This window comes from Cetorhinus maximus, unplaced genomic scaffold (assembly GCF_964194155.1).
Source record: "Cetorhinus maximus unplaced genomic scaffold, sCetMax3.hap1.1 HAP1_SCAFFOLD_2065, whole genome shotgun sequence".
Classification (NCBI taxonomy): Eukaryota; Metazoa; Chordata; class Chondrichthyes; order Lamniformes; family Cetorhinidae; genus Cetorhinus; species Cetorhinus maximus.
Genome location: NW_027598005.1, coordinates 1 through 12,993, shown reverse-complemented (window position 1 = coordinate 12,993; position 12,993 = coordinate 1). Strand labels below are relative to the sequence as shown.

Sequence of the window (12,993 nt, the reverse complement as noted above, 5' to 3'; positions counted from 1 at the left end):
ACCCTCGCACGTGGCTCTCCCCCACGTGACCTTCGAATCTCCGACCGTTGGCGGTTGGGGTGGGGGAGGCGTGTCAGGTGGCGGTGGTCTCGTGCTTCCGCGCCGACGCGCGCACGATCAGATGAGATGGGGGGAGGTGGAAGGAAAGGGAAACACTGAGCATGCGCCGTTCCGGAAGCAGCCGACCGGGGCCAGCGGCAGCCCGGGGTGTCCTTCACTGTAGCCCCGCCTTCCTTCGAGGTGCCTGCTGGGAAATGGAGACACCCGCTCCCCTCTCCCAATGAGCCGCAACGGACGGGCGGACTACAACTCCCATAATGCAGCGCCAGTTGCCGTAAACACACGCACACAACACCACCCACCCCTCCCAAAACCACCAACCACATTCTCTTTCCTCTCGACGGGTTTTGAAACTTATAATCCCCCAACATGTCATTTAATGGCGCGGTGAGAGGAATGGATCTGGAGGATATTTAGTTTTGTTTTTTTGTTGGGAGGAGGGGGGGGGGCTAGAAAGAAGCGTGACGGGCGCGCCGCCCCCTGATTGGCTGGAGGGTCGACGGGAAGTGACGGTGCTGGTGGATTGGGCCAGGGCGAGGGGCAGGTGCGCGCTGATTGGCTGGGGCCTCCGCCGGAGGTGGTGGCGGCGGGTTGGACCAGGGCAAGCCGGAGGCGCGCGCCGATTGGCTGGAGGGTCCGCCGGAAGTGGTGGCCGATTGGACCAGGGAATGGCGGAGGTGCGCGCTGATTGGCTGGCTTTCCGACCGCGCCACCCCGGATGCGATTGAGTCGAGCGGGTCAAAGCGGAGGAAAGGAGACAGCAGAAATAGCAGCAGCAGCAACATGTTGATTAAAGTCAAGGTGAGGCTGGGGATGGCGGCCTGGGCTGAGGGGGGGAGGAAATGGGACAGGAATGTACAACATTTAACCCCCCCTCCATTCACATCCCCCCCCACTCCTCCATTCACATCCCCCCCCCACTCCTCCATTCACATCATCCCCCCCTCCTCCATTCACATCCCCCCCCACTCCTCCATTCACATCCCCCCCCCACTCCTCCATTCACATCCCCCCCCCTCCTCCATTCACATTCTCCCCCCCTCCTCCACTCACATCCCCCCCCACTCCTCCATTCACATCCCCCCCCCACTCCTCCATTCACATCCCCCCCTCCTCCATTCACATCCCCCCCCACTCCTCCATTCACATCCTCCCCCATTCACATCCTCCCCCCCTCCTCCATTCACATCATCCCCCCCTCCTCCATTCACATCCTCCCCCCCTCCTCCATTCACATCCTCCCCCCCTCCCCCATTCACATCCTCCCCCCCTCCCCCATTCACATCCTCCCCCCCTCCCCCATTCACATCCTCCCCCCCTCCCCCATTCACATCCTCCCCCATTCACATCCTCCCCCCCTCCCCCATTCACATCCTCCCCCATTCACATCCTCCCCCCTCCTCCATTCACATCCTCCCCCCCTCCTCCATTCACATCCTCCCCCCCCTCCTCCCTTCACATCATCCCCCTCCCCCATTCACATCCTCCCCCCCTCCCCCATTCACATCCCCTCTTCCTCCATTCACATCCTCCCCCCCCCCCCTCCTCCATTCACATCCCCATTTACCCCCCCTCCATTCACATCCCCATTTACCCCCCCCTCCATTCACATCCCCATTTACCCCCCCCTCCATTCACATCCCCATTTACCCCCCCCTCCATTCACATCCCCATTTACCCCCCCCTCCATTCACATCCCCATTTACCCCCCCCTCCATTCACATCCCCATTTACCCCCCCCCTCCATTCACATCCCCATTTACCCCCCCCCCTCCATTCACATCCCCATTTACCCCCCCCCTCCATTCACATCCCCATTTACCCCCCCCCTCCATTCACATCCCCATTTACCCCCCCCCCTCCATTCACATCCCCATTTACCCCCCCTCCATTCACATCCCCATTTACCCCCCCTCCATTCTCATCCCCATTTACCCCCCTCCATTCTCACCCCCCTTTTCCTGCCATTGACCGCCCCGTTGGCCTGCCCATTCAGCCCTGTTGCCCCCTCTCCCCCACCCTGTTTATCTCCCCCACCCTGTTTATCTCCCCCACTCCCCAACCCGTTCATTTCTCCCCCTGCCCCTCCCCCACCCCATTCATATCTCCCCTACCCACCACCCGCATTCATGGTTTTGCGAAAGGGAAATCGTGTTTGACAAATTTATTAGAGTTCTTTGCGAATGTAACCAGCTGGCTGGATAAAGGGGAACCAGTAGATGATATGCATCCAGGTTTCCAAAAGACATTTGATAAGGTGCCACATAAAAAGGTTACTGCACAAGGCAATTGACCAGAAAATAGACTAGCCATATAAATACTGTGGCTACAACAGCAGGTCAGACACTAGGAATCCTAACGAGTAACTCACTTCCTGACTCAAAGCCTGTCCACCACCTACAAGGCACAAGTCAGAAGTGTGATGGGATACTCCCCACTTGCCTGGATGAGTGCAGCTCCCACAACACTCGAGCTCAACACCATCCAGGACAAAGCAGCCCCCACTCAATCGGCACCCCATCCACAAACATTCACTCCCTCCACCACCGATGCACAGTGGCAGCAGTATGTGTACCATCTACAAGATGCACCGCAGCAACTCACCGAGGCTCCTTTGACAGCACTTTCCAAACCCACGACCGCTACCATCTAGAAGGACAAGGGGAGCAGACGCACAGGGAACACCACCACCTGGAAGTTCCCCTCCGAGCCACACTCGCCATCCCAACTTGGGAATATATTGGCCGTCCCTTCACTGTCGCCGGGTCAAAATCCTGGGAACTCCCTCCCTAACAGCACAGTGGGTGTACCTACACCACACATGACTGCAGCGGTTCAAGAAGGCGGCTCACCCACCGCCACCTTCTCAAGGGGCAATTGGGGATGGGCCATAAATGCTGGTCTCGTCTGCCAACGCCTACATCCGATGAACGAATTTTAAAAAATGAACACATGGTGTTGGGGGTGATATGGTGGCGTGAATAGAGGACAGGCTAAGGAACGGGAAACAAAGTCAGGGTAAATGGATCATTTACGGCTTGGCAAGCTGTAACTGGAGTGCTGCAGGGATCAGTGCTGGGGCCTCAACAATATACGATCTATATTAATGACTGTATTGTAGCCAAATGTGCTGCTGATATGAAGATAGGAAGGAAAGCAAGCTGTGAGGAGGATACAAAGAGTCTGAATGGGGATAGAGATAAGTTAAGTGTCTGGACAGAATTTTTTCTCTCAGAGAGGGTGGTCAGTCTGTGGGATTCTCTCCCCCCACAGAGAGCGGCGGAGGCCGGGTCACTGAATATATCCGAGGCCGAGTTAGACAGAGTTTTGATTGACGAGGGGGTCGAGGGTTATGGGGGAGGGAGGGGAAGACGGGCAGGAAAGTGAAGTTGAGGTGACAGTCAGATCAGCCTTGACCTTGTCGGATGGTGGAGCAGGCTCGAGGGGCCGAATGGCCCACTCCTCCTGTTTCTTGTGATCTTGGGGATCTTTGGTGGTAGGCACAGCATCGAGGATAATCGGAGGTCGCTCATTTGATGAGGAGAGTGGAGAAACCGGACAGTTTTTTTGAACAGTGGGAAAGTCTTAAATGTTGGTGTTCGGAGGGATTTGGGTGCCCGTGTTTGAGGAACAAAGGTAAAATGCTGGTATGACAAACAATTTGGAAGGCAGATGGTGTGTTGGCCCTCATTACGATGGATTTGGAATACACATGATCATACAAACTAGGAGCAGGAATAGGCCACTCAACCTCTCCAGCTTGCTCCGCCATTCACTAAGACCATGGTTGGCTGATCTGATTGTAACCTCAACCCACCCCACATTCCCGCCAACCACCACCCCCTTGTTAATCAGGAACCTATCTCGCTCCACCTTAAAAATGTCCCAAGACTCTGTTCCCACCGCCTTTCGAGGAAGAGCGTTCCAAAGACTCAACCCCCTCGGAGAGAAAAATGTTCTCCTCGTCTCCGTCCTAAATGGCGGCCCCCTTATTTTTAAACAGTGACCCCCACCCCCAGTTCTAGATTCTCCCACAAGAGGAAACATCCTCTCCACATCCACCCTGTCAAGACCCCCTCGGGATCTTAAAGGTTTCAATCGAGTGGCCTCTCACTCTCCTAAACTCCAGCGGATACAAGCCCGGCCTGTCCAACCTTCCCTCATAAGACAGGCTGCCCATCCCTGGTGTTGGTCTGGTAAACCTTCTCTGAACTGCTTCCAACGCATTCACATCCTTCCTTAAATAAGGAGACCAGTGCTGTACACAGCGCTCCAGATGTGGTCTCACCAATGCCCTGTATAACTATACATGAGTAAGAAGGTTTTGCTGCAGTTGTTGTGACCTTATTTTGAAAATGGGGCATGGTATTGGTCTCCATACCCAAAGAGGGATGCCTCCTTGCCTTCGGGGGGATGCAACGAAGATTCTCTAGACTGATTTTATTTTAATTCATTCATGGGATGAAGGCGGCGCTGCTATTACCCATCCCTAGTTGCCCCTGGAGAAGGTGATGGGTGAGTCGCTTTCTTGAGCCGCTGCGGTCCCTGTGGCGTAGGTACACCCACCGCGCTGTAAGGGAGGGAGTTCCCCAGGATTTTGACCCGGCGACAGTGAAGGAACGGCCGATACATTTCCAAGTCGGGACGGCGAGTGCAGCTCGGAGGGGAACTTCCAGGTGGGGGTGTTCCCCCAGCGTCTGCTGCCCTTGTCCTTCTAGATGGTAGCGGCCGTGGGTTTGGAAGGTGCTGCTGAAGGAGCCTTGGTGAATTCTTACGGTGCATCTTGTAGATGGTTAATGACTTTAATTACTTCTAAATCTGCAATCAATAGATTTTCCTCTGGCCAATTTATTATGGGTTGCAGGAGCCAAGGTGCATGGGTAAAGATCCACCATGATCTCATTAAACAGCGCGACAGTCTCGAGGGGCCCAATGGCCTCGTCCTGTTCCAAAGCCCTTTTTATTCATTCACGGGATGTGGGTGTCGCTGGCCCGGCCAGTATTTGTTGCCCATCCCTAATTGCCCCCTTGAGAAGGTGGCGGGTGAGCCGCCTTCTTGAGCCGCTGCAGTTCATGTGGTGTAGGCACACCCACCATGCTGTTAGGGAGGGAGTTCCCAGGATTTTGACCCGGCGACAGTGAAGGAACGGCCGATATATTCCCAAGTCGGGACGGTGAGCGGCTCGGAGGGGAACTTCCAGGTGGTGATGTTCCCCGTGCGTCCGCTGCCCATAGTCCTTCTAGACGGTAGCAGTCGTGGGTTTGGAAGGTGCTGTTGAGGGAGCCTTGGCAAGTAACTGGAGCATAACCTCCCTACTTTTGTAATCAATTCCCCCTTGCACGATAGCTTTCCTCACGACTTGCTGTACCCGCCTACTAACATTTTGCCCTTGTCGCTCCCTAATGTTTGATGCTTTCGGGCCCCTCATCTCAACGATGCCCAACACTTCTGGAGAGTTCGAACGCCTACATGTGACTTCCTGGCGACTGCCGACCACTCCTAATCCGCTCGTTGGCAGCATTTGCCCCAACGGGTCACGGGGTTCAACGCTGGTACCTCGCATTGACTGAAATAAATGCAGAACGCCGCAGATGCTGGAAATCCGAAATAAAAACAGAAAATGCTGGAAAAAACCCAGCAGGGGGTCCAGCAGCGTCTGCGGCGAGAGAAACAGCGTTAGCGTTTCGAGTCCATGACTCCTCTCCAGGGCTCTGAAGAAGGGTCACACGGACTCGGAACTCGTCCAACTCTCGTTCCTCTCCCCGGAGACGCTGCCGGACCCCCTGCTGGGCTTTTGCCAGCATTTTCTGTTTTTATCTGACGTTGTCCACATTTAAGCAGCATATCACATTAGGCTGACTGACACTCTTTGATTACTGGGATCAATGACAAGTAACTAAACGACAAGCTAATTATTAAACAGGCCTTCCATCCACGTCTGTGATGCTGGGGACCCCCGCAGGAGGCCGAGATGGGGATCACCCACTCGGCGCTTCTGCCTGGGGATAGTTGCGAATGCTTCAGCCTTATCTTCTGCGCTGCGGTGCTGGGCTTCCCCCATCATAAAGAGACCGATGCAAGGTAGTCAAAGCAGGTCCAATTGAGGCATTCGAGGGGAACTGGACTGTTGTTTGGGGAGTGGGGGGGGAGAACAGCGTTGTGGGGAGAGGGCGAGGGAATGGCACTGGGTAAATTGCTCATGCAGAGAGCTGGCGTGGACACGATGGGCCGAATGGCCTCCATCTGCGCTGTAACTAGTGGAGTGCCGTAGGGGTCAATGCTGGGGGCCACAATTATTTACAAGATATATTAATGACTTGGGTGAGGGAAGTGAATGTACTATCGTCAAGTTTGCGGATGACACAGTCTACTGAGGGATATAGACGGGTTAAGTGAGTGGGGGAAAAACTTGGCAGATGGAATATAACGTGGGAAAGTGTGAGGTTATGCACTTTGGCAGAAAGGATAGAGGAGCTGAATATTATTGAAATGGAGAAAGGCTGCAGAAAGCTGCAGCACAGAGGGATTTGGGGGTCCTCGTGCATGAATCCCAAAAAGCTAACATACCAAGTTCAGCAGGTAATAGGGAAGGTAAATGGAACGTTGGCCTTTATTTCAAAGGGAATGGAGTATAAAAATAGGGAAGTCTTGCTAAAACTATACAAGGCACTAGTTAGACCACACCTAGAATACTGTGAATAGTTTTGGTCCCCTTATCTAAGGAAAGATATACTGGCATTGGAGGCAGCCCAGAGAAGGTTCACTAGGTTGATCCTGGGGTTAGAGGGATTTTCTTATGAGGAGAGGTTGAGTCGGTTGGGCCTGTACTCATTGGAGCTCAGGGGAATGAGAGGCGACCTTATTGAAACATATAAGATTCTTAGGAGGCTTGACAGGGTAGATGCTGAGAGGCTGTTTCCCCTTGTGGGAGAGTCTAGGACCAGAGGGCATAATCTCAGAGTAAGGGGTCACCCATTTAAAACAGAGATGAGGAGGAATTTCTTCTCTCAGAGGGTAGTGAATCTGTGGAATTCTTTACCACAGAGGGCTGTAGAGGCTGGGCCATTAAGTATATTCAAAGCTGAGATAGACAGATTTTTAATCAGTGAGGGAATCAAAGGTTATGGGGAAAAGGCAGGAAAGTGGAGTTGAGGATTATCAGATCAGCCACGATCTCACTGAATGGTGGAGCAGGTTCGATGGGCCGAATGGCCTACTTCTGCTCCGACGTCTTATGGTCTGTTGAGGATGGGTATATCTGTGGAGCCGCCGCCTCCTCCTCCAGTGAGCTGTTTAATTGTCCACCACCATTCATGACTGGAATTGGCAGGGCTGCAGAGCTTAGATCTGATCCGTTGGTTGTGGGATCGCTTAGCTCAGTCTATCATATGCTGCTTATGCTGTTTGGCATGCAAGTAGTCCTGTGTTATAGCTTCACCAGGTTGACACCTCATTTTTAGGTATGCCTGGTGCTGCTGCTGGCATGCCATCCTGCACTCTTCATTGAACCAGGGTTGATTCCCCTGGCTTGATGGTAATGGTAGAATGGAGGATATGCCGGGCCATGAGGTTACAGATTGTGGCTGAGTAAAACTCTGCTGCTGCTGCTGATGGCCCACAGCGCCTCATGGATGCCCAGTCTTGAGCTGATAGATCTGTTCTGAATCTATCCAACGTAGTGCCACACAACACGCTGGAGGGTATCCTCAATGTGAAGACGAGACTTCGTCTCCACAACGACTGTGCGGTGGTCACTCCTACCGATACTGTCATGGACAGATGCATCTGCGGCAGGCAGGTTGGTGAGGACGAGGTCAAGTATGTTTCTCCCTCTTGTTGGTTCCCTCACCACCTGCCACAGACCCAGTCTAGCAGCTATGTCCTTTAGGACTCAGCCAGCTCGGTCAGTAGTGGTGCTACCGAGCCACTCTTGGTGCTGGACATTGAAGTCCCCCACCCAGAGTACATGCTGCGCCCTTTCCTCCCTCAGTGCTTCCTCCAAGTGGTGTTCAACATGGACGAGCACTGATTCATCAGCTGAGGGAGGGCGGTACGTGGTGATCAGCAGGAGGTTTCCTCGCCCATGTTTGACCTGATGCCACGAGACTTCATGGGGTCCGGATGTTGAGGACTTCCAGAGCAACTCCCTCTGGACAGTATACCGCGGTGCCTCCACCTCTGTTGGGCCTGTCCTGCCGGTGGGACAGGATACATCCAGAGATGGTGATGGTGGAGCCTGGGACTTTGTCTGTAAGGTACGATTCCGTGAGGATGACTATGCCGGGCTGTTGCCTGACTAGCCTGTGGGACCGCGATGTTGGCGCAAGACCCTAGGTGTTCGTAAGGAGTACTATGCAGGGTTGGGTTTGCCATTGTCATTCCCGGCGCCTGGGTTGTTCCGCTGGTTTTGTCTTCAAGAGCCTTGATCCCCCGGCGATTCGATGCAACCGCTCGGTTGCCTTGTGTGGCCATTCCAAAGAACAGCCGAGAGCCAAGCGGCGTTCGCCGTGGGTCTGGAGTCACGTGTGGGGGGGGTCCAGGCCGGGTAAGGACGGCACATTTCCCTTCCCTGAAGGATGCCCGTGATTACTGGGACCAGGGGGTTGACCCGTGTGAAAGAGAGAGAGAGAGACCCAATTTATTCAATGTCCTGTGGAGCTTGGAATAAGAGGCGACCTCGCGGAGACCTGGAAGATTCTGAAGAGAGATCGTTCCCACTGGTCAGGGAATCTGAAACACGGGGTAGGGAGGGAGGGAGTGAGGGGTGGTGTGGATCTGTCGTTGGGTTTGTTCAAGACAGGGAGGTCGATAGATTTTTGGGCGTTTCGGGGAATTTGGGGACACGGGGACAGGGCGGGAGTGTGTGGAGGTCAGAGTTCAGCCGCGTTAAGCAACACTGGAGCAGCCTCGAGGGGACGAACGGCTGTTCTGAGGTGACTCCCGTCCCGTTTTCCTGAATGGATTCCGGGGGGAGCGGGAGCGGTCCTGAAGGGTTGCAACCTGTCGATCTGACGTCCGTGTGTTTTCTCTCTTTCCCCCACCCGCCTCCCCGCCTTCTCTTTCAGACACTCACCGGGAAGGAGATTGAAATTGATATCGAACCCACTGATAAGGTGAGCTGCCTGTGTATCCGGCCGGGTCCGTCTCGATCCCCGTCTCGCTGTGCGATTGTCCGTGTGGGCGCTGCATGGTTACCCTGTCTCCCTTCTCTGTGTGTGTCTCCCTTCACACGCCCTCTCCTGGCCCCCTCTCCCGGCCCCCTCTCCCGGCTCCCTGTCCCATCCTCCTCTCCCCGCCCCCTCTCCCGCCCCCTCTCCCGGTCCCCTCGGCTCGACCCCTCTGCCCGCCCCCTCGGCATGCCCCCTCTGCCCTCCCCCTCGCCCCCCCTCCCATCACCCACTAAATTGCACACCTAAAGGAGCAATTAGGGATGGGCAATTAAAATGCCGGCCTAGCCAGTGACACTCACATCCCACAAGCTCGCTTAGCAGTGGCTGGTGCTGGGTGGGGGGTTTGGGGTTGGGGGAGTGGCAGTTGGGGGCGGGGGGTGGGAAAGAAGGTGGGATTTAACCCAGCAACAGCCGGCAGGTCTGTCAGGCAGGAGCTGGCGGTGGGGCTGGAGTTGTGGTAAACGCGCCGGTCCCACTGAGTGGCTCCCGTGAACCGTCCGACACATCGTCTGCTGTCGTTCTGCGTTGCAGGTGGAGCGAATAAAGGAGCGAGTGGAGGAAAAGGAGGGGATTCCCCCGCAGCAGCAGCGCCTCATCTACAGCGGGAAGCAGATGTGAGTACCGGGCAGCGAGAGAGTCCCTCGCGTTTATACACATAGCCGCCCACGAAGGCCGCAATGCGCACCGCAACCCTTTGAGAACCCCTCTAACTCAACACTGTAGCCCAGAGACACTTATTCTACGAACTGAGTTCACCTAAAAAAAAGTTCCCATATCTTATGAAACCTTCATTCACTTTGCCTGGAACCAGCCCAAACATTATGCCACTGCCCTCTGGAATTTACTTTAATTCTTTTTAGTCTTCCAGCTATTCCTGAGCTACAAATTAGCTTTTGGCTGAGCGATCCTCCTCCGATTTTCTTTTAAAAATTCACGACTGTGGATTCTTCAGCTTCTTCTCCTGGCTTTGGACATACGTAGACTATTCCACCACCTCCCCCCCCCCCCCACAAGTTTGCTCACAAAGCTTCTGTACAGCTCTTCCCAAGCTCACCGTTCAAGCTGACTGCTTTCTGCAACAAGGCTCTATGAGGACCACTGTAGACTCCTTCCACTCGCTGCAAGCTAGTGCAATCTTCCAGCAGCTCTTTCCCTCACAAAACCCAAAATGACCACCTTCCTTCTGTTAGCAAACGCACACCAATAGGTTAAAAGAAAAGAACCTTCTAACCAAGGATCTACCCTGAACCACTATCTCTATGGCATGCTCTGGACTGATTTGAACAGAAATGCAAACAAATTATTTTACCTTCAACACAATTCTTTGATTCCATATGAATAATTTATAATGTCAGCGGAGTTATATGGATCTTTCTTCAGACTCCATGGTTCCATTTCAAGCTTAGAAACTGGTCAATCATTATTCAAGATTTCTACCATCAATTCTTGACCTTGCAGGACAAACGTAGATTAGATTTTAAGTGTAATAAACCCAGGCTTGTTTGAGTTGCTTTTACATCAGAGTTGTTCATCAGTTTCTCAACCCGATGTTCCCATTCACCTACAGTTAAGACTTTAATTCCTCAAACTAAGAGTTATATTCTAAAACGTATAAACCATGAACTAGATTTTCCCAAACAGGTCCGTGTTGTGATGTAGGAGGCGCGGCTGCCAATTTGGGCATAGCAAGATCCCGCGAACGGCAATGTGATTAGTGACCAGATCGTCTGTGTTTTTTTATTTAAAAGTGATGTTTGGTCGAGGGATAAATATAAGCCTCACCAGCGCCGGGGGAGAGCTCTCTGCCCACCCTCCTACCCCCACTCCTCTGCCCCACAGCAGGGATCTGGGATCTTCTACGCCCCATCCGAGAGGGCTGACGGGGGGCCCCTCGCTTCTATCTGAAAGACTGGGCACCTCTGACGGTGCGGCGCTTCCTCAGTGCTGGCGCCAGGGAGTGTCGACCTGGAGGCGCAGCTCTCTGGAGTTGGGGGAGGACTGGAAGGTGCAATCGAGACCCACCAACTCCTCATTTTGGAGGGTGGTGGTGGGGGGCAGTGGAGGGAGGTGCGGCGGGGGTGGGGAAAGGTGGGAGATGGGGCAGCTTTCAAGTTGTGTCACTTCTATACTCTCTTACCCAACCCCCCGCCCCCCACCACAGGAACGATGAGAAAACGGCAGCGGATTACAAGATTCAGGGAGGCTCCGTGTTACATCTGGTATTGGCTCTGAGGGGCGGGTCACGGTGATGGAAGACGGGACCTCGCGTCGGACGAAGAGAGGGGCGGTGGCGGGGGGGTGGATTTTCCCCCTCTAGCGCGCGGAACTCTCCGGAATCTCTACACCCCACTCGCCCATCCTTCTACCCCTCTTTCCCAGCAGATGCCAAACCCTCACCGTTACCGCCCACCCCCGCCAACAATTGGCATCCATCGGATTCGGCTGTTTGCTTTTTGCATCTGTTTCTTGTTTGTTTTTTTTTTAGGTTACAGGTGTATCGATGCTTAAATTCACTTGCCATTCCCCCCCCCCCCCCCCCCAAATACCCCACCCTGGAACCCCCCGAGAATGGGGGGGGGCGCCTCTGGTCTTTCGTGTTCGGTCGGTCGGTTCTGGCTTGGCTGAGTTAAACCATCCGGCCTGTTTGGAGGCAGGATGAAGACTGAGAAATAAAACTCTGTTAAACCGACTGATTCTGGCTTATCCGTGGCATCTTGTCTCTCGGCGATTCGGTTTTTAAAAATGTTTTTTACCCCCATTCTCTCCCCCCCCGCCCAACAACCCGCCCTTCCGTTTATTTTTTTCGGGAGGGAAAGGGCGCGGAGTCGTGGCACGAATTTAGGAACAGGAGGAGGCCATTCGGCCCCCCTCGAGCCGTTTCCATAGGAACAGGAGGAGGCCATTCGGCCCCCTCGGGACTGTTGCACAGGAACAGGAGGAGGCCATTCAGCCCCCTCGGGACTGTTGCACAGGAACAGGCCATTCAGCCCCTCGGGACTGTTGCACAGGAGGCCATTCAGCCCCTTGAACCTGATACACAGGAAGAGGAGGAGGCCATTCAGCCCCCTTTGAGCCTGTTACACAGGAAGAGGAGGAGGACAGTCAGCCCCTCGAGCCTGTTCTGCCATTCAACGAGATTATGGCTGATCTATACCTTTAAATCGCGACTTTAAGTGAAACATCTTTGATTCCTAAGGGATTCCATGATTCACTCAATGTTATAGACCGAGTTAAGTTTCTTTGGACCTTTCCTGTCTGGAAAAGCAATGTACAAGTTGAAATACTGTACCATACGTGTGCAGCGGTGTGAATTCCTAGCTGGGATAACTTGCAAAATGCAATAAATAACTGAATATTACAGGCTAACCACATAAATTTAAATGAGATAACATTAAATCAGCCAAACAAGTAGCTTCTGTGCCTCACCCACAGCACTCCGGAAACTCAGCTGAACTCTGCTACTTTCCTCTCTCTCCTTCCCCACTCTGTCTCTTTCGCCTTTCCCACTCTGTCTGTCTCTCTCTCTCTCCTTCCCCACTCTGTCTGTCTGTATCTCTCTCCATCCCCACTCTGTCTCTTTCGCCTTTCCCACTCTGTCTGTCTCTCTCTCTCTCCTTCCCCACTCTGTCTCTTTCGCCTTTCCCACTCTGTCTGTCTCTCCTCCTTCCCCCACTCTGTCTGTCTGTATCTCTCTCCATCCCCACTCTGTCTGTCTGTATCTCTCCATCCCCACTCTGTCTCTTTCTCCTTTCCCACTCTGTC

General features: G+C 53.8%; 1 protein-coding gene across 1 annotated transcript; it reads left to right on the top strand.

The window, feature by feature from the left end:
- The first annotated feature begins 623 nt into the window (after nt 1-623).
- Nucleotides 624-11,922, top strand: LOC144676905 (ubiquitin-like protein NEDD8). The gene is made up of 4 exons (XM_078537220.1): nt 624-861; nt 9,127-9,174; nt 9,763-9,845; nt 11,393-11,922. Exons 1-4 carry the CDS (start codon nt 844-846, stop codon nt 11,478-11,480), a joined length of 237 nt encoding a protein of 78 aa, XP_078393346.1. The 5' UTR covers nt 624-843; the 3' UTR covers nt 11,481-11,922.
- The last annotated feature ends 1,071 nt before the right edge of the window (nt 11,923-12,993 follow it).

What these genes read in the sequence shown, in the direction of transcription:
- LOC144676905 (XM_078537220.1), top strand. An exon ending in ATATCGAACCCACTGATAAG is followed by an intron (nt 9,175 to 9,762) that starts GTGAGCTGCCTG and finishes TCTGCGTTGCAG; the next exon opens with GTGGAGCGAATAAAGGAGCG. An exon ending in ATCTACAGCGGGAAGCAGAT is followed by an intron (nt 9,846 to 11,392) that starts GTGAGTACCGGG and finishes CCCCCACCACAG; the next exon opens with GAACGATGAGAAAACGGCAG.